The sequence below is a fragment of the Lygodium microphyllum genome, chromosome 26, assembly GCF_053477565.2.
Source record: "Lygodium microphyllum isolate KBCC chromosome 26, Lygodium_microphyllum_v1.1.10, whole genome shotgun sequence".
In the NCBI taxonomy this organism is placed as follows: Eukaryota; Viridiplantae; Streptophyta; class Polypodiopsida; order Schizaeales; family Lygodiaceae; genus Lygodium; species Lygodium microphyllum.
The window spans coordinates 43,717,830-43,739,526 of NC_141160.1; the positions used below are offsets into that span (position 1 = coordinate 43,717,830).

Sequence of the window (21,697 nt, forward strand, 5' to 3'; positions counted from 1 at the left end):
CTCTCTCTCTCTCTCTCTCTCTCTCTCTCTCTCTCTCTCTCTCTCTCTCACACACACACACACACACACACAAAAGAATGAAGAGCCTATTTGTCTATCCACCCTAAACTTTGCTTTGTTCTTTGATGTATTATATATACACTCCCATCTATCTTCTAGTAGTGCATTGCGCATGTTGTGCATGAGGTTTTTCCTTGTTATCCTCATGTATTCATTCCATTAACTCAAGTTACATTGCTATTTTAGCTCTAAACATGTGTTCTATTATCTATAATCCAAAATAACCAAGTTTTTGTTTTTTTTTTCGTACTAATATCGTACCATATCTTATAAAATCATAAGGTACCAATTAGTACCGTATTTTATCGTACCGTACCATATCGTACCTTTCGTACCTGACAACCTTGCTATCATGGTACAAACTACGAGGCTTCTATGCTAGAAAATTGGCAGCCCGCTATGGGGAGAGAGAGAGAGAGAGAGAGGAGAGACAATGACAGCGATAGAGTGAGCTGAAGCAAAAAAAGAAGAGTGTACTTGCTAGAATGAAAGATAGAGTGAAAGTACAACTTATGTTTAGGTCAAGGGTTGACCTAACCAGCCTTCCACCAGCTAACTAGAGTTAAGTCTATTTTACTCTAGAGCCTAGTGTTACTACTATAAGTTTCTAAGACACTAGGTGTACACACCTTACATTGACACTTTAATAAGTGTCCACACCACACAAATTACATTAGGCGCTGCCCATAGAATCGGCAAATTCTAACACCCCCCTGCAGTGCCAATGTGATGAAGTACAAGGATGATCAATCACCAAAGGGTAACAAGTTTAAGGACTTTGGAAAAGCCTCAAACCTCTCGTGTGGTAGTGCCTTGGTGAAAATGTCTGCAACATTTTTCTGTGCGGGTACATACATCAAGCTGATCTCTCCTGCATAGCATCTCTCTCTAACATAATGGTAATGCACCTCTTATGTGTTTCGTGCGAGCATGAAACACTGGATTTCATGCTACTGCAATAACACTCTGACTATCAGAAAGAATGGGTGTAGGACCCTCCAATGGTAAACGTAGATCAGCCAATAATCTGCGCAACCATACACATTCCACTGTTGCTGTGAAGGCTGCCCTATACTCAACCTCACAAGACGAGATAGCCACTGTAGGCTGTTTCTTGCTTAGCCATGAAATGCATGAATGGCCTAGAAAGAAACAATGTCCACTAGTAGACTGCCTAGTGTCTGCATCACTAGCCCAATCTAAATCATTGTAAGCCTGTAAGTGCAAGTCTCCCCCCTAGGAAATAATAATGCATGTGACTAAGTACCTTGTCAAATATCTGAAGATCCGCTTGACAACTTGCTAATGTATAGTCCGTGGGCTATGCATATACCTGCTCACCTAAGATACTGCATACTGAATGTCAGGGCGTGTGTTGCAAAGATAAATAAGACAGCCAACAGCTTGGCTATAAATTGCAACATCAAACATCTCTTCACCATCACACATAGACAACTTTAAGCTTGGCTGCATAGGAGTGCACATAGGTTTGCAATCTTGCATACTAAACCTATGTAACAACTTATCCATATATTGTGACTGTGACATGATGATCCCATGCTGATTTTGGGTGGATTGAATCCCCGAATAATAGTGTAGGCAGCCCATATCTGACATAGCCAATGCATGTTTTAATTCAGCCTTAAAATCTGCAATTTTTTCTTCTATAGGTCCAGTGAGCAGCATGTCATCTACATAAAGAATGATAATCAGCAAGTCCCCTCCCCTCATTCTTAATGTATAGGGTGGGAGCAGTTTGACTATTTTTTAACCCTTTGCTAGCCAAATAAGCATCCATTTTTTAGTACCATGCACGAGGAGCTTGTTTGAGACCATAAAGAGCTTTATGCAGCTTGCATACCATGTGCTCTTTCCCTTTAACCACAAACCCTGGAGGTTGTGAAAGTAGTTGACTTTGGGTTTCTTACTGTGCCAAGCTTTGAACGGTGTGATTGTCTTTAGTGCCTTAGTGGGTGCATGATTCAACACATGATTTGCACACTGAAGGCCTTCTAGCCAAAATTTATGAGATAGCCCCTTGCTTATTAGAATACAATGAGTCGTCTCCATAAGAGTCCGATTCTTCCTTTCAACAACACCATTTTGCTAAGGAGTCATTCTAACAGTGGCTTGATGCGTAATGCCATGATCAAGCAAATATGTCTTAAAAGCACAAGACATGTACTCCCCCCCTCTTTCTATGCGAAGTGTCTACACTTTTAAGTCAGTTTCAACTTCAAGCTTTGCAACAAGATGTTGGAAATGCATGAACACATCGGATTTTGCCCTCAGCCCATACACCCATGTATACCAAGAGTAGTCATCAATAAATGTAACAAAGTACTGATGACCTCCAAGTGCACGTATCGGCAATGGATGTAACAATCATGGTGCCTTGTACCTGTTGTACAAGTATACATAAATACATCTACAACTGCCCTCAAAGCTAGCCAATAAGAAAGTCTCCATTGCTTTAAGTATAGCATCTATGCCTCTCTACCTTGAAAATGGGGGTGCATTACTTAATCACAACATTTGGCTGCAACTGCTTTTTAATGCACACAAGCACCATGCGTCAAAAGAAAGCCATCTCTCAATATAGTGCTCATTTCATTAGCCATAAGACAATGGGGATGAGCCTGAGAATGGTCAAAAATTGTTAACTCATCAATGGGGATGAGCCTGAGAATGTCCCATCATTCATCTGTGAGGAGTCATCTTCAACCTCTCTTGATGACCACTTTGATACGGATGACATTGATGATGATAGTGATAGCATATCCTAGGCTTCTCTTTCCATTCATGATCCTAGCCCTACACTTCTATTATTTGTATCCATTTCTACCACGTGTTGTGCATATAGCATTATGCCATAGAGTTTTTTGTTTTACTCGTCTTATACTCTAATGGCTATGTGTTTCATCAATTACATACATTATCATACTGTACCTCATAAAATCTTAAGGTTACATTTAGCACCATAGGGTGCATATCATACCTTTTGTACTTAACAACTATGATATTTCCAAAATGAAATAGCATGTACAATTGCTAATAACTCTTTCTCATAAGTCACAACACATCCATCCTACACGAGGACTGCCAATGCTATTCCCACATGCATCACACTAGACTTTAAAGGCTTTTTTAAGATCGGAAAGGATCAAAACTAGATCTAACATAAGCTCTTCCTTAAGCTTATTGGATGTTGCAACCTCATTTTCTGTTCATTTAAATGGCACTCCCTTCTTATGCAAAGCATTAAGAGGAGCAGCAATCTCTACAAAATAGTATATGAACCTTTAACAATAGGAAAGAAGTCCTAAGAAAACTACACACATCATGCAATGTTCTTAAATCCAGCCAATTGTGAATCACCTCTACTTTGGCAGGATCTATACTAACGGAATATTCTGTCCATCATCTTGCTAAAATTGGCTGGAGCATTTCTCTCAGCCCAAATGGCATCAATACAAACTCATACAAGCCAAAAGTGGTTGTGAATGTTGTCTTATGCACATCCTCATTTATGATGCATACCTTGTGATGCCCACTCTTGAAGTCTCCCTCTAATCTATCTAGGATATCATTAATCCAGGGGAAAGGGAAATGATTATTGATGGTTATCTTATTCAAAGCGCAATAAACTATGCCCATGCGCCAAGAACCATCCTTTCTTTGAACCAAGAGTACAAGCAAACAATAGGGATATGAACTAAACTGAATCGATCCCTTTGCCAACAAATCATTCACCTAACTCATAATTTTCTCCCATAGGGCACCAACCATGTAAGATGGCTTGTTTGGTGGGCTATTACATGGAACTAGATCAACAGGATGATCCTCAAGTTTTTCTGGTAGAAGCTCCACTAGTGGAGACTCAGAAAAACAATCCTGCCACTCATGTAAGAATGTTGTCACTCTCTATCCAGCTTAGACACATCTATATTGGCCTCACTACTACTATTATTTTCCTAAGAAAAGAAAATTCTATTAATAGTACCTTGGAGAAAGCCCCCTCAAGCAAAAACTACGACTTACTTTTTAAGCAAAAACTAGGTCTATTGAAATATGATTTTCATTGCTCAAGGAATAGCACAACATAATGCAGTATATAAACCTTCAAAATAATAAGAACATAGTCCAAGAAAAATCATAAGAACGTAGTCCAAGAAAATTCAAGGCATCATGCAATGTTCTTAAATCCAACCCATTGCGAATCTTCACTTTAGCAAAATCCATATACACACCATCCTTAGAAAAAAAGATGCCCAAGAAAGTGAATCTCCACCAAGAAAATGCCCCTCTTCTAGTCATTAATGACTAGCCTATGCTTGTAGGAGTTCCTCAAACAGTATTGACAAATGCTTTATGTGCTCCACCTCATTCTTAGAATGAATGATGCCATGAAAGAATGTGTCTACAAAAGATCTATACTTAGATAATGTTCTATCCATCATCTTATTAAAATTTCTTGGAGCATCTGTCAACCCCAATGGAACCAATAGAACTCATGCAAGACAAAACTAGTTCTGAATGTTGTCTTATGCACATCCTCTTTTCTAATGCATATTTGGTGATATCCACTCTTAAAGTCTATATGGCAGAAAATTGTAGTTCCCTCTAATCTATCCAAGATATCATCAATCAGTGGAATGGGAAACAATTCTTCATGCTTATTTTCTTCACTACATGATAATCTATGCACATGCACCGAGAACCATCCTTTTTTTGAACTAAAAGTGCATGTGAACAATACAGAGATGAACTCGATTCAATCAATCCCTTTGCCAATAGATCATTCATGACTCGTAATTTTCTCTTGCAAGGCAGCACTAACCCTATAAGGTGGCTAATTCAACGGACTATTACATGGCACTAGACTAGTGGGATGATCCTCAAGTCTTCCGATTGTCGAGCACTTTGCAATTCATTGTATTTCATCTCCCAATGAAAGAAGGCACAAAGACATACAAACAACAACATGCATGTTACACATATATGTGCATGTAGGCATTGTGTGCACCGTGCACACAAGCATGCACATGTGTATGGACATCTGTCCACATGCTAGAACATTGGCAGCTTGTTACATGCAGCAAAAGCTGACCATAACCTGGTCACCTTCAATGGTTCAGTGGGAGACCTACGATGGTTTGACGAGACACAAAGTCTTTGTTTAAATTTTGTGAGACTGCAGTTTAGTAGTTGGCACTTGGCTTGAATATGGCAAGGACCCAGTGACATGCGTGTGATGTGGTTAGCCACAGGATACACAAAGACATTGCCTATGGGACTGCACTACAGCCCAGAAGGTTTGGAGGAGAGCCCTCCATGGCACAGCAGAGTCCATGGTGAAGACATGGGGGGCTGTAGGTTGGGTCATAGACAAAGGTCCAGTATGTGACTATGAGGACATTCAAAGAGCAATTTTTTTCTCATCAATTGACAGCATCTAAGCAGGATCCCTACGCCAGACTACTCTCAGACGCAATGGACTCAAGACATTGCATCTATGGCAGCTGATTTCCAGCATCATAGCTTGATACATATGGACTACGAGATGTAGCCAGATCATTGATCTTCAGGATGTATCCACCGGTGAGTCTTTATTGAGGATTTGGACAGAGATAGTCCACACACTCTCCATGGGAGATGCGAGAGGATACAAGGCAGCTCTGAGAGGATGAAGAAGAAAAGAGAGACTTTCCTGCAGATTTGGGATCCAGACACCTTCTTTCATACCACCCCTCAGATGATCTGGCATTTTCGCACACCAGATTGGCTGTTCACACAACCATTGTATTTTTTATGTACTTACTCTTCATAGAGATCCTTGTACTCCATATGCACCTCAGGGGTTTTCTCTGAGGTGTTATTAATAGAATTTTCTTTTTCTGGGAAAAAAAACTAGTGAGACTGCCAGCTATACAAACTTCTGGCCAGAAACATTCACAAACAGAAAGCAAAACAGGTCCAGCAAATTCAAAATATGAACCTTGAATAGACGGTTGCGGCGCTTGGCACTTGTTACAAGATTTCCCCAATGCTTATCTTGCATCAGCGTAGAAGCAGAACCAACGACCTGCATAAAGTTGCAAACTATAAATCATAAGCAAGTGTGACCCAAAGAAGTTATACACAGTATCTGCATAAACAAGTAACATACCAACATGGAGGATCTGGCTCTGGTTAAGCCCACATTCATACGACGAAAATCCGAAACAAAACCTATGCCTTTGCCACTGTTAGATCGTACACAGGAAAAAATTGCTACATCCTTTTCCCTTCCCTGTGAACCCCCCACCCCAAATAAGGGGGAGCAAAAAGAATAAGACAAGCAAGTGTAAACCTAGATTAAGGATTACATGGCCCCCAAGTCAAGCTCAAAACTACTCGCAAAGTTTGACAATACCTGAAAACCATCCACCGTATTGACATCAATTAGACGAGCACCCTCTGCTCCAATAACTTCACGGAAGCGTTCACGGAAGAGCTTTACTTGTTGCTTATATGGAGAAATGACAGCAACATGTGGCCCTCCTTTTAATTCTGAAAATCTTGCCACCAGATGTCTATACAACACAAGCACGAACTCAACCTCTTCTGTATTGACCCAGGAGCCACTCCCAGCTGGTTGGGTCTCTTCACCATCAATGTCAAAAAAGGCAAAAGGGCCAAAACATCGATGGCTGTGCCATGAACGCTTTGTCTGTTGCTCTATATCCTTTCCATCTTCTAAGGCTTCATCATAGAATTCTTTTGAAGGAAATTCACGTATCTGAAAAAAGCAATGACCATTCATTTTCTGATGTGTTCATTAATATGGAATTTTCTCCTCTTCAGAGAAAAAAACGTCTGCACTCTGAACTCAGGCAAAGATATATTCATTTAGTTTTCTCTGTGGGTATATCCCTTCTTGTATTTTATCTTTGACACAAATTGCATTTAAGACTAGAATTCCTCAACTATTACCAGCGTTTTAGAGTCACAAACCTGAGGATGCATCCTATACTGTGTTTTCAACATCTGAACTGGGTATCCAGCTTGCTGGAACCGCTTGAATAAGCTCATAGAATACCTGCAAAAACAAACATAACCTAAACATCACTGGAAAAAAGTAAGTCAATAAAACAACTTAGGACTATTTATCCTTACCCATGTTGTATGGCAACACTTGAGATGACTGTGGCTGGCAACTGCAATGGATCACCCACCTACAAGCCAATAAACATAAGACCGATTGCACCTGACAAGTACTGTACTAATTTGTTGTCAACAACCTTCGCCTAATTATTCTATTGCTCATAAAACCAACTGACATGAGAGAGTAGGATCATGCCAGGAACACTTGTTTGCATCCATGGGCAAGTGGCACCAAGGTTGATGGCTCCACCTGTTGCGCAAGCAAAATTAGATTCAAACCATAATAATTACACAACCTCATGCCTATCCATGCTATGTTCATCCGTAAAAATTGTTATTTAAGTCAAGCAGAAAACATCCAAATCTCTAAAAGCTCATTCATGTTTCATACTTATGTTCAATAATGCCATTGTCATAGTTAATGCTACTTACAGCCTGTGCAGCCTCATCAATAATGACAACATCGAATCCACGATTCATTCGATGGAACACACCAGACCCACTAAAACTCAAGGTTGAACAAACCTGCAGAGACGATAGGCCAACTGAATATCTCACCCTCACCCTTCCCTTCCCCACCCCAACTTCTCCTGACTCTCTGTCTGGATGTGCGTGCGTGTGTGCGCGCGCGCGTGTGTGTGTGTGTGTTACAATAAAGAATTACAATAACACCTGGAAATAAGAGGGCAGCTGAGCTCAAAGAGGCCGCATGCATTGACTCGATACAGGTACTACTTAGGCCATAAAACCAGGCTCGTGCATGCCAAACTTAACAGGAAAAGATTATTGCCCAGGAAACGCAGATTAAACAGCAACATCAAAAATCAAGGAGCTCAAATCTCTGATCAATTTAAGGCGCAAGAGATTGACATCCTCAGAATCAACAAAGGACAGCAGTGAGAGGGGGAGATCTCACAAGATAAGACAAGATTAAGAAAGCTGAAGAGGAGCTCAAAGAGAAGATAGGAAAAAGAGGTTGAGACGGTCAAAATATGGAGGGGGCAAGAAAGTCACTAGAGAAACCAAAGAGCCCATTCTATATGAGCCCATGCAGGAGGCAAAAGGAGGAAGATAAGACCACTACACATTCGGCTCACAAGTCTCGAGGAGGGGGAGTCACCATTTAGTGACACCACATCCTTATGTTCCTGCCTATGATGGACAAACCCTTCACGGACACATGATGTGTGGGGCCTGGGCAAAGATCAAAACAAAGAAACCCTTGATCCTGAAATTTTCAAGACAACGATCGCCAAGATTGGGACTCTGAAATGGAAGATATCTTTGGGAAATGACCTAGCTAGACCACAAGAGTTGGATAGAAATGAAACAGATTTAAGGCAAGCAAGCAAACAATGTACCAGGATGGGCGAGTACACATTCCACCAGCCCTCCACACCCTATTCCAAAAAAGGGGGGGTTACATATGCCCATCTAAAGTATAATGGTTCTGTGACAATAGCTGTTATTTGTAGAGACTTTCAATGTCATGATTTTGGGCTGTACATGGAGGCCCACCAAGGCCAGGATGCAGTGTTTCTAATATTGGCCTATACATGGAGTCCCATCAGAGCTATGAGTGCAACCTTCCAGCAGTATCAAGATACCCATGGGAGTGCGCATATCAACCACAAACTTGGACAACCAGAGATACTCACCCCTCAAGGGGATGGGCTATAATATAAAGAGAAGAGCTGCAGGGGAAAATACAAGCTCTCAGGTGAGATGATTGAGTGGCTAATTATAATACTTGGAAGAAAGTTACAATGAAGTACAAGTGCACTAGAGTCTGGCTGGAGCTGTCTACAGATCAGAAACAACTCATGTACAAGCCTCTCAAAGTGTTCTACGGAGGATTGGGGGTAGAAGCCATGAAGGAAAAATGTAGCTCCACAAAGGGTGGCAATCCTGTAACATGGAGAACAGACCATGGCCACCCCAAGTGTGAACGAACAGCTGCCAAAGCTCCCATCACTGCCAAGAGTCACCTTGTAGCTGCTCCCAAAGGCAATGAAGTGAATGGATGATGGATGACCAATGATGAAGCCACATACATGCGGTCCTGTGGATCACTGGCACTGCGGGGGGCAGCAGACAGGAGGCGACAGCAAGAAGGGAGGGTGGAGATTGGATAAGGGGAAAGGCAGGTAGCAAAGCAGAAGGGGGGAGACAGCAGGGCAGAAGGTGGAAGTAGCAGGCAGGCAGCAGGGCCAACAGGTAAGTGCTGGCAGGTGGTGTTGCCCTGAAGCTGCAAGACAGCCAAGGTGGCAGCACTGGTAGCAGGGAGGGTGCGAGGAACCAAGGGTAAGGGTGGCTGAGATGGCAGGACTGGTGGCTGTGCAGGCAGGGAGTGCTAGCTGTGATAGCAGCAACTGCAGGAAACTCAAGAAGGGAGTTCCCCAGGAGCTCTTACCAAGTGTCGAGCTAGGACTACTCTTCTCAGATGGTTCGAGGGAATAACTTTAACTAAGCCAGTCTTATCCAGATTTCCCTCTAGAGCAATTAATGTAAAGGAAATAGTATTTTGCTCGATAGCTTATCCCTCTCTCAGGGAAGTAACTACTTCAACAGCGTCAACTACAGGAAACTCTCAAAATCATCTGATAAACTATATCAATTACTGACAATGGCAGCCTCACTCATGATTGCAAGACGCATGCGCTCCCTTTCCATTCCTGCATTCCCAGCACGAGGTCCAGCTGAAGCTGTTGCCCGGTCCATGCTGCTCAGTCTTTGCTCAACCTAATCAAAGGCCAGGCCATCCACAAGAACAAAGAATAAAGAACAAATTGTCAATCATTGCACTGAACAGACAAACTATCCTGCTAAACCATGCTTACCAAGTAATCCATGGAAACTGACTGTACAGAGTGGTGAGGGTTCACTCCTATGCGAACTATACTTGGTATGAATGTTTGACCATTTTCATCTCGAAGCCCTGAATATTGTTTGATACAGAGTCAGTGTACAAGCTAATTGAGAGAAAAACCAAATAAAAAGTTATTGCTGCATTGATACCTGAAGTCATTAGCCGTAAGACAATCTCATCCAGGGCAGAGTTTGAAGGGGCACAAACAAGCACGTGGACACGGTGTTTGCGCTTTGCACTTACTAATTCAGGCCTCTAATGTAAAACAAGACGCATGTTTAAGATCAGTTCACCGTTGTTCTATCAAACTTCTAGAGAATGAGTCATTTCATGTAACCATAAAATACTTTCGAGTACTCAGAACTGACAAATTCATTGTTAGTTGTAGGGAAAAAGCCATCATCTCCATCCATGGGTATAATAATGTCCCGAGGATTACCACTCTTCCCAAGCCAAGGGGATGCCTTCATCCAGTGTTCCAACCTGCCACACAGCAACCACGATTAAAAAAGGACCTGGTAAGTTCAAGCTCCAGTAAAAACAACTTTCCAGACAAATCAACAAGAGAGTAAAATAGAGTTCCTACTTATTTTCAAAAGAGAAATCTTGCTGAGCATGCAGTTCCCAGTCACCAGTCCTGTCCAGCACAGCAGTTAAGAAATGAACATTGTCCCAAAGATGCCATAGTTCTATGATCAGTAGTCTCAACTTCCTTGAGCAAGGAACTGATAGGAAACTGGCTAAAGGATAATTAAAATTAGAACGTTAAGAGTGGAGATGCAGTACTTGGATGGTAGCCTTGTTGGAATGGCATGTAGCACCACACTTAGGAGACCTAGTATAGTCTGTGTTTTTCCTGTCCCTGGTGGACCCTAAGCATCACCATCAACAAGCCTCAGAAAAGAAATATTTTGTGAAACCACATCTTATAATGGCAAGTCAGATAACAATGTCTTACAATGGACAGGTAGCATCATACAACAGTCTTTAAACTAACAAGCATCCTAGACATTAGACCAACTTGATGAATAGTCACAGAACATGTCACAGTTTGCACTATCACAAGTTGCCATCGACAAGAAACCCCCCCCCCCAGCCCCCCGGCAGCCCCCCCCCAAAAAAAAGAAGAAAAAAGACAACACTTAGTGGAACGTGTGACTTTAGCAATAGGTGCAACAGCTCACAATGGAACACTCTAAATGCTCATTGTCTCAATTTTCAGGGGCTATAGTTTCCATCACTCAGAAGCTGAAGTATAGCTTTCCTTTTTTATCAAACATTGTATAAGCAGTCTGCTCATTGTAGAGTCTAGTTCAAAAAAGAGCATACTATGAGGATAGATTTTTAACCCACAGTTAACCATAGGAAGAAATGCCAGAAGTTATGGTAGACATCCAGAACAATAAGATTCCATTAACTGCCCACCATTTGGATCAGGCAAAATTGCAGAGGAACAATCTTATCTTATCCAAGTATGGGTTAGAATCTATACCGATAAAGTAAAAAAGATGGCACTGTTCAAAATAAACGACTGGCTACAATGGGAGAGCCTTTCACTATACAAAAGTTTAGAACGCAAGACTGACTGATTTATCCTTACTGAGAAACAATACTAGTTTACTGATTCAATAAATGATCACTGGTCTGTTAATCACTTTTTGGGGTAAATCTTATTCGTTCAAAGGCTATGTGCCCTTTCCCTATTAAACTAGCACTGCTGACCCCATTTAAACCCAGGGTGAGGCCATTAATACTCCTTGGATAGACACTATATATAGGCTGCTCGTATTATATTGTGGTTAGGTTCATTGAGGAGACAAAGTCTAAGCTGTGGTTCTGTGTTTCCATGCACTACCTTCTTCCTGGATGCTAGCAGCAGAAAGAGCTAACTGGAACTTTTCAACAACATAGGATGAGAGAAGGTCATGAAGTTGAGATGCCTAAACAGCAGTATAAAGAGCTACCTGGAACCTTTTCGACAACATAGGATGAAAAAAGTTCATGAAGTTGAGATGCCTAAACTGCAGTATAACAGAGGAGCTACACAACCTGAGGGGGTAACACTCAAGGCTGGTGTAGAGGACTGTCATCAGCTAGGGTGATCAACCCTGCCCAGAATCTAATTGCTGCAGTAAGACACTTGATATTGAAGGCAATCATGTCCAAAGGTGGGATGACCCTTCCATCGGCCTGCTTCAAGAGACTGTAGGTGGGCCTTCAATACTTGATGTGGGAGCATGTAAATATGGTTGAACTCAAATGTGGCCAAATCTAAAATGGTGGGGTGTGCACACATGACAAAATCTGCTTGGACAAGGCACTGGATACACATTGCTAGTGCCTAGATATGGAGCTAGATGCTGACTCTCAGCACCCCCTCTTAGTTACAAATTAAGGAAGGATACCTCCTAAGAGTTGAGGGGCACACAAACTTATGTACAGTGAAACAAGGGACAAAACACAGTCCATGGCTTTTCAGAGCTCTTATTTTGACTTGCTTGTGTAGCATCCTATCAAGCATTTAGAAAGTACAATCTACCAGTACTTGAATCTTGGTCTACGGTCTATGGCTTTCAAGTTTGTGACCCATGGGCCGGTTTCGCCTTTTCATGGATTAAGGCTGATTTTGGTCTCATACATTCCCTTGGAGGAGTTCACAACACAGCTTGTTTCCACACTCCAAACTTCCTCTACCATGTGTTTGCGTCACACCTGACTTGCACTCACCCCCCTTTCTCCGAGAGCAAGAATGTTCCACAAAATAGTGGTACATTGAGGAATGCTGGGAAACTCATGCTTGCCTCCAGCAGCAGGAAGCACAATAGAACTGCAAATAAGCAAGTATGTGTGATCTTTTGCCAACTAGTGTGGAGGAAAAAGAGGGCCTACTTGGCCAAATGAGAGCATGAGTCTTGTCAGCCATTCTTGAGGCATGAAAGCAATGTGGCATGGAAGGCATTCCACCACCTACACCTCCTTTCGCACAGCTATGGTCCGAGATGCCATTAACAAACTCCAAAATGGTCAAGCACAAGACGATAATGGATTGGTAGCAGAGCACCTCTCAAATGTGAGAGACATGTTGTCACCACTCCTAGGCCGCCTATTTAACAGAGCCCTTTGCGAAGGCTTCCCTGCTAGTTGGACAACTTATACTGTAGCACCAATCCTGAAAACTAGAGATCCTATGGTTCCCACTAAGATAAGACCATGATGGTTGGCCACATGCTAGCCAAGCTTTATCAACCCATGCTAGAGCATAAGTTGAGCAAATGGGCAAAGACACTCTGGATTGGGCAGGTGGACAGGCAGGGTTCAATAGAGAGTATTCTACTCACGACCACATACTCACACTCCAAGAAATCGTGGGGGGGGGTAGAGCACGTGTGATGGATCTATTGTTGCTTTCTGGAGTTCTACAAAAGATTTGATACACTACCACGAGCATTGCATATAGTATCATGTATAAGGCAAGTGCTGGATAAGTCTGAGCTCCATGAGGGATGTCGGAGATCATCAACACTATTGGAGTGAAGCAAGCTGCCCACTTTCACCTGCATGGCCTTGGGGGAGTATTGATACCGCTACTATTTTGCACGGATGTATTATGCTTATCTCAGACATCATACAGGGATTGAAGCGCTACCGTCCACATACATGTACCATATGTATTTTGCCAAGCTGAAGGCCTCATATTGAACCTTGAGAACACCAAAGTTATGATGTCTTGTACCTTCCCCGAGTGGATCAAACAATCAATGCCTCGATTTACACATCGTAGGAAGACAATGGTGCAAGTCTAGTCAAATGTCTATTTGGGGATTACTTTTGCACATACAATTCTAGGAACCCCGGATACAATGGGCACAAAAAGAATATTAAAAATCCTCCCGATTTCCAAAACAGACAGTATTAACTTCATCCCAGCTCTAGCTCTTTGATACATTGGTTACACCAGCACTCTTATACGGAGCACCTATTTGGAGGTTAAGCCTCTAACATAGGAAGAGAACCACAGTAGAACAATCACTACAGATAGAGGGAAGGTTTATGATGGATGGGAAAGAATGGAGAGACCTCTCTACTTATGAACTCCTCAATGATTGAGTAGGTCTTCAGTGCCACAAAAGATATACAAGGTAGAGATGGGAGCACCATCTATCGTGACTAAGGCACTTTTCCAAATAGTGATTTTTATGCATGAGCTTTGGAGCCTTCATAGACGAAGTGATGTGCACTATCACTATGTTTGTGAGAACATGTAAGCAAAAGATATTTGATTGTCATATGTATCCACTCAAGACAGCTTGGCAAATCTTTTTACGAAAACTCTTCCTTGATAGCTTCTCAATACGCCCTAAACTTGATACCTCTCATCACATGATTTGTGATTCTCTATACAATCATACATTGCTATATTCAACCCACGCTATGGAGACCAACATTCTTAAGTTTGCCTTGATTTGCCTTTTCTTTTGTATTGAGTAGAAAAGCTTGCCTGAATGTCATCATTGCATTGTGATTGACATGGCTTGCGCCACGTGACTTACCAACCCATATCTTGCCTCAATGACCCTTACTTGCTACCTCCTTGGCCCAACACATTGGAGGGTCAAATTTCATTTAGAAAATCAATTGTTCATTTTTCATCCTATTATTGCATACCAACGAGCCCCTATACCTACTCACTACCCTTCCCAAGCACAATGTAGCCTAAAATTGGTTGTTTTCATCCAATCCACCCAATCTCATCCAAAGTTTATCACAAATTTGGAGACTTTCTTCAATTCCCAAAGAAAACTCCATTCAATTGAAGAAATCTAGCACCAATCATCATCAACAAATTTGGGGCTTCTCATCGAATTTGCCAAGTTTTGCCCAAATTAAACCAATAAATTTGGGGCTTATCAAAAATTTGGTGATCCTCATCAAAATTGACACTGAACTCATCTTCAAAATTTTGGTGATCTTCATCAAAATTGACGCTCAACTCATCTTCAAGCATGACATTCGGCACCTTTCCATGATAACTGGTATCATCCAAGTAAAGATTTAACAAACTTCTTCAAATTTCTCTTTAATTTCCCGGTAAATTTTGGAGGTTTTTGCCATTAGAGCCTGATTTCACCCAAATGTCTTCAAAACTTTTGGGGTTTTTTTGAAATTTGACAAATTTCATCAAAATCAAGGCTTAATCAGCAAGGTGCGACATTCAGCATCAACTAGGTAATAATTTCATCCAATTTCTTCAATTTCGGATAAAATTTGAAGCTTTTGCCCAATTTCATATCTAAGGCACTCAAGATTTTGGGGCTTTTGCCTCGAACCATGTTCTTTGGCCTCAAGATACACAAAAATTGTATTATTTAGTTGTTGGTTCTATTTTTTTCCCAACATTGAAAATTTTTCTATTACTTGGCTGAATTGATATGAATATTCTAAAATTCTATTGTTGTTTGCATTATTGAAGCATTCTTAGCAATAATAATGATTGCCACTCATTGCCAGCAATAATAATGATTGGTTGGGCAACCTTGGCATGAACAACAAGCTCATCATATCCAAGTATCCTATGCGGGCATATATGATGCAACATATTCTTGCCACAAAGAATCTATGGAATATTGTGATTGACACTAAGCTTAAGCAAGGTTCTCACACCAACATTCCACCCACCACCTCTACACCAAGAGATAGCTCTCATGATGCCAAGTCATCTTTCTCTTCCACATCGCCTCCCACTCAAGAGCTGATTTGATGGGATGGCTGTGACATGACTTTTACACTCAGTCACATTGACTAAAAGCCTAAATATTGAGTCATTTTAGAAAGTGAAACAAGATACTCATGATCAAAAAAACAAACCACGAACCAATGAACCTATATAATGAAGCTCTCTAGAATCTAAATTTGGCAACTCCTAAAATTTAGAAGGTTACTATTTTTTTAAGTTACTCAAATGAAAATTCTATTCATGTCAAAGACTCCGAAATTTCACAAGGAACAATTTTGTCTTCAGCAACTATCTCAATTTCTTAACCACTTGAGAGATTTTTAGAGTAGAAGGTTTAGAAGCTTCTTTCTCTAGAAAAGTGACATGTGACATCTAGAATAGGACATGTATCATTATGAAAAGACAAGTATCCCTATACTTGTCATTTTCAGCAAACACTTCTCACTTATAGCCTCTACTTTCCACTTTTGAGCATCCAAGCCCCACACCCATATATTAGAGTTCTCTCTCTGCATTTGAAATAAGCTCTCGTGTTGAAATTTCAACCATATGCTTTCTACTCTCCTATCTCTCTCTTATCCAAGAAGCACTTTCTACTTAGCTTAATCTAATCCAAGCACTAAAGAAGAAAATCGGCTTGCTACTCAAAGTTTACAAAAATTAGGGTTTTAAAACCCTAATTTTCAAAATTGCAACAGATCAGCACTTTAGTATATGGTTCAAGCACTCAATGCCCGTGGTTTGTTTCAATAAATTCCTATAGACTCCTCCCCTCTCAACATGGTGTCGACTGACTCTCTCTCTCTCTCTCCATGTTAGACCGACCCATGCGGGACATCCTAGGATGAATACTCCAGGAGCAGTTCCACACCGCACTGGGAGTACCTCTAGATTGTATCTAGTCTAGATATCATTTTGTACTTACTCAATTTAGTTCAACATAGCATAAACGTTAGCTTCACTGGGACTTTTGAAATCTCCCAGACATTTTGTATGCAACATTTTGGTCTCATAGGCCAACTTGGCCTGTTGTAGACGTTAATATAACTTTCTTTCTTTCTTCTTCTCTCTCTCTCTCTCTCTCTCTCTCTCTCTCTCTCTCTCTCATATTTTCATGGTGATAATTGATCAAGTTGGTTAAGTTCAAAGTATTGTCATTCCCTCATTCTTGCCCACGTTTACATTGACATCATAGCAACGACTTCCCTTTTACAAAAACTTTTCTAGGGCAACAAGATCTTTAGGCCCAACTTTCTCACCATGTCAAGAGGTGAAAAAGAGAATTTTAGTGAACAACCCAAAGGTTCCCGACACTTTGTATCTGTATGCTGTTGGGATAAAGGCCATTTATTCACCTCCGTATATAATACACGTGTATTATTTATTTGTACATGTGAATGCATCCTTACGTACCCTAAGTATAAATACATTTTATTCTTTGTGTACCAACACATTTGTTGGTATACCCAAAATCAAATCGTACTCTCTCTCTCTACAAAGGTCTACCTCAATATGAAAGGTATCAATGTTATTGATGCAACTAAGTCTATAAAAGATAGCGCATCTCCTATCATTCTAAGATCCACCCAAGCGACGACTTTAAAGTCTCATCATACGCAAGCTACCTCCTCTTGTCCCAAGAATCCCTCCATGGAGAAGGGCAAGGAGAGCTATTTCAATAGTAGTTGAATCTCCAAAGATGCTTTTAGCAAAGGAAAATGATGCTAAAACAGACTTCAAGCCTAGAGAGAAGAGTGTCAAGTTTGGCACTTTCTATGATAAGAGAGATTCTCAGAAAGCTCTGTCTTTTACTAGACAAATTGATGCTACTTTTGGTGGTAAAGATTATATAGAAAAATCAAAGATTAGGATGGTTAAAATGCATCTAAAGAATGCCACTTTAAATAGGTAGCTCAAAGTTGCTCCAGAGGAAAAGAAACCCAAGTCTTGAAACGAGTTTAAGAAGATGTTCAAAAAGAAGTTTCTGTCTTCATTCTTTCAAATCATTGTGCAACAAGAATGGAATGAGCTGAAGCAAGGCCATGGAAACAATGTCAAAACATATATCAACAAATTTGCAACTACTTCTCTTAAATTTACATCTCTTAATCAAGTTCATTCCAATATAGAGATAAGAAAGTTTATCCATGGATTACATCCAATGGTATGGCAAGCTGTCAAGATGACAAAGCCTTATACTTTGGAAGGAGCCCAAGATGCAACCCTAGAAGCTAAAGGACTGCATATGCCATGGATACTTGGTAAAGCCTCAAAAGAAAAACCACAAAGGAAGAAAATCAAGATACTTGATCAAAAAAAGTCAGATAAACAAAAACTAAAGCATAAGGATAAAGATACACCACCTTAGTCATCCAAAAAGGAAACTAACATATCAGTAGTTAGCAAAATATACAAGAGATGAACAATGTTTCTCTTGTGGAAAAAAAGGACACATAGATTGTCAATGTCATAATAAGACAACGAAGGAAATCTAGCCCAAAAGACACCTCAAGTGAATGTTGTACCAAAGGAATCCTTGGAACAAGATGAAACTTTGTCAAAGAAAAGAAAGCTTTTATGGCTTGGGGTAAGATTACTAGCTACTCTTTGCATAGAACAATAGATTCGACCATTGATTAGAATCAAAATAAGTTTAGCTTCTCTTTCAAGGGTAAAATGTTGCTTTTGATATGGGAGTGGAAGATGTTGGGATAAAGGCCCGGTTTAACCCCTGTGTATAGTACACGGACATTGTACATGTGAATGCACCCTTACATGCCCTAAGTATAAATACATTTTATTCTTTGTGTACCAACACATTGTTGGTACACTCATATCGAATCATACTTGACTCTGCTCTCTTACTCTCTCTCTCTCTCTCTCTCTCTCTCTCTCTCTCTCTCTCTCTCTCTCTCTCTCCAGCCGTCACTCTCATGCTCACTTCTCATTGAATGTCTATCACTCTGTAGTTGAGCTTTACAACAGGAGAAAACTCTATTCCCATCTTATCCCATCGACAAATTTATAAAGTAATAAAAAAGTCTATTTCCTTATACTTGATTTTTGTCAAAGATTCTAATAAAGAATCTAAAATTAAAGAGTTCACCTTAGACATAAATGACGAGCGAATGAGTTGCTTAAAGGAGTATGAAGACTGTTTTATAGACTCCTAACAGATTACTACCAAAGAGGCCAAATAATCATCACATTGATCTCGTTCGTAGGAGCTCACCTCCAAATAGACCACCCTATCATGTGAGTCTAACACAATAAGAGAACATTATGAGGCAAGTGAATGAGCTCTTGAAAAAGGGTCTAATGAGACCCAATTCCTCACCTTTTTGCTCTCCAGTCCTCTTAGTGCAAAAGAGAGATAGAACCTAGTGCATGTGTGCACTATAAGGCCCTTAACAAAATGACAATTCAAAATAGATTTCTCATTCCAAGAACTAATGATATCTTGGATAGATTAGATGGATCCAAACTGTTCAGTCGGATTGACTTAAAGAACAGCTACCATCAAATAAAGATTGCTCCTCAAGATATTCATAAAATAGCATTCAAGACAACTTTTGGTTTGTATGAGTTTCTTGTGCTACCATTTGGTCTCAACAATGCTCCTATAGCCTTCAATAGAATGATGGAAAGAATCATTCAAAAGATGAAGAAGAGCATAAGCAACACTTGAAATTAGTGTTTCAAGAACTCCGCAAACACAAACTTTATATGAACGGCAAAAAGAGTGAATTTTTCTGAGAAAAGATTCACTACTTGGGCCATGTTGTATCCAAAGATGGAATTCAAATGGATCCACAAAGAATCAAGGCTATTAAGAATGGCCAAAATCAACTAGCGTTCATAAAGTTCGAAGTTTATTGCGATTATGCTCTTATTACAAGAGATTCAATAATAGCTTGCAATGGTTGTTGGACCATTGCACGATTTAACCAAGAAAGCCGTGGCATTCTTGTGGACCAAGCTAGAGAAGGAAGCTTTTAAAGCTCTAAAGTTCTATATTTGAAAATGACATGTTTTGAGTATACCTAATTTGTCAAAACCTTTCTTTATAGAATGTGATGCTTCAAGAAACTACATTCGTGTAGTCTTAAACCAAGAAGGGCATACAATCGCTTATACAAGCAGAAGATGGAAAAATGTAAAAAAGAATGCTATTGTTGAGCTAAAACATGCTTTACGACTGATTAGCATTTTCAAACAGCCCCAAAATACACTTAATTATTGAAAAAATAAATTTGGTGCAGGTACAAGAGAGTTTTAGTGGTGCCCGAAAACCCTAATTTTTTTAGGCGCCCTTCAACATCTATAAATATACAGTCTGTCCACCATTCAACCTTATCCTTTGGTGCAGGTTTCTCACTCTACCGTGCAAATTCTAGCCATCAACCACCTACCATCTACTGTCCAATTATCACCAACTATAACCCATCATTGTCAAGCCCTAGCTGGTCTGTTTCCAACCATCGCCTTGCTATTTGGAGGTCTCCATCTACTATGCCATCATAGCACCTAATCAGCTTGTGTTTTCAACATCTGGTGCTAGGTGACAGGCTGCTGCCATCTATCCTACCAAGCGACTACTGCAATACCTGCGTTTTTATTGTCCAGTAGACTGCCTACATCAGCAAACACCTCTCCTGTTGTCGCCTCAGTTCCCTGACAATCTAGTGATCAACATTTGGTGTTTCCCGCACTCTGGTACTCCGACTAGTGGTCACAGCACTTGGGATCTATCTCTGGTGGACGTCACTCTTCAACACTGCATTGCTCTGCCCTTAGACATTCTATACACTCTTACATTCATTTACAGCATTCATTTACTTCAAAGTTTCTCTCTGTGTTTGAGTTTTGAGTTTTTGCGTTTTGCATTTTGCGTTTAGTGTTTAAGTTCTACTTGTCTCTATCTGAGTCTTTGTGTTTCATTCTTGGTCGTGCATGCTATGTTTCCTCAGTGCAAATCCTGGCATATCTTCACATGCTATCAGATCCGGTGCTCTTCTAAAGAGTATCATGTGGTGATTGTGAAGGCTCTAGACTCACACATGACTCAATTCTAACTCATAATGTCTCAAGCACATTCTTCTTCGGATCTTATGACGCCCTATTAGGCTTCCCCATCATTAGAGGCTCTGAGAAGGCATTATGGCCTCGAGAAGGAGGTAGAACACATTCACGTTTACCATCTTCTTCTCGTTTTGGTCATCTTACAAATGAAGAGTTTGGAAAGTACTTGTGCATCACGTATAGTTCATTTTATACTCCTCCAATGAGTGCTACTACTCCATCTAGACTGATTGGTAAGACTAGCCATCTCTCTGATCTTGGAGGAACCACGATATTTGCCACGTCTCGCGATCCATCTCCTTTATCTCAACCAAGCCTTATGTCACATTCGTATAAACCTTTTGAGTCGCACGAGCCAAAATCCTCTCTTGTTTCTTCTTTTGTTGTGTAGGATCCAAATGATTTTCAGTATGTTAAATATAATAGAGAAGGCTCTCAAAGCAATACCCTTCATCAAGTATATCTCTACCATCTATTTCATTTAAGCTAGTGAACCACACTTCTCAACTCCCTTCCATCCCACCACTATCTTCTCAACACTTGATCTACTCACATCTTCAATCCCTCTTGTATTACATTCCATTTCTGCTCAAACCATACTAGAAGTTGGATCTTCCATCTCTATTTCTAACTCTCTCTTTCTCCCTCCCACCATCTACCTACCCTTCATTCACTCCACCTCTTGGTGTATCATTAAGGGGAATGCCACCCTCTAATGCTATACCTTCCACATACCAATTGTGATGGAAATCGCCCTCACTACTCTTGGACACTCACAAAGCCCCCACATGACCTTTCAGACGCAG

The 21,697-nt window shown here is 40.6% G+C and overlaps 1 protein-coding gene across 2 annotated transcripts in view; it reads right to left on the reverse strand.

The window, feature by feature from the left end:
- MAA3 (P-loop containing nucleoside triphosphate hydrolases superfamily protein) overlaps positions 1 to 21,697 on the reverse strand; it is a 121,779-nt gene that overhangs the window by 28,053 nt on the left and 72,029 nt on the right. The window contains exons 7-19 of one of the 2 annotated variants that reach the window (XR_015688976.1): positions 10,862 to 10,947; positions 10,662 to 10,712; positions 10,444 to 10,558; positions 10,225 to 10,330; positions 10,047 to 10,144; positions 9,832 to 9,948; positions 7,639 to 7,731; positions 7,403 to 7,456; positions 7,219 to 7,277; positions 7,057 to 7,141; positions 6,476 to 6,841; positions 6,230 to 6,291; positions 6,059 to 6,145 (exon numbers count right to left, since the gene is read on the reverse strand). Coding sequence is in view for 1 of the 2 variants with exons in the window: in XM_087668678.1 (XP_087524804.1) it covers positions 6,059 to 6,145; positions 6,230 to 6,352; positions 6,476 to 6,841; positions 7,057 to 7,141; positions 7,219 to 7,277; positions 7,403 to 7,456; positions 7,639 to 7,731; positions 9,832 to 9,948; positions 10,047 to 10,144; positions 10,225 to 10,330; positions 10,444 to 10,558; positions 10,662 to 10,712; positions 10,862 to 10,947 (1,440 nt within the window). In the remaining variant the exon portion in view is untranslated. Of the gene's footprint in view, positions 1 to 6,058; positions 6,146 to 6,229; positions 6,353 to 6,475; positions 6,842 to 7,056; positions 7,142 to 7,218; positions 7,278 to 7,402; positions 7,457 to 7,638; positions 7,732 to 9,831; positions 9,949 to 10,046; positions 10,145 to 10,224; positions 10,331 to 10,443; positions 10,559 to 10,661; positions 10,713 to 10,861; positions 10,948 to 21,697 lie in introns of both variants that reach the window. The other variant, XM_087668678.1, reaches the window with a different exon arrangement.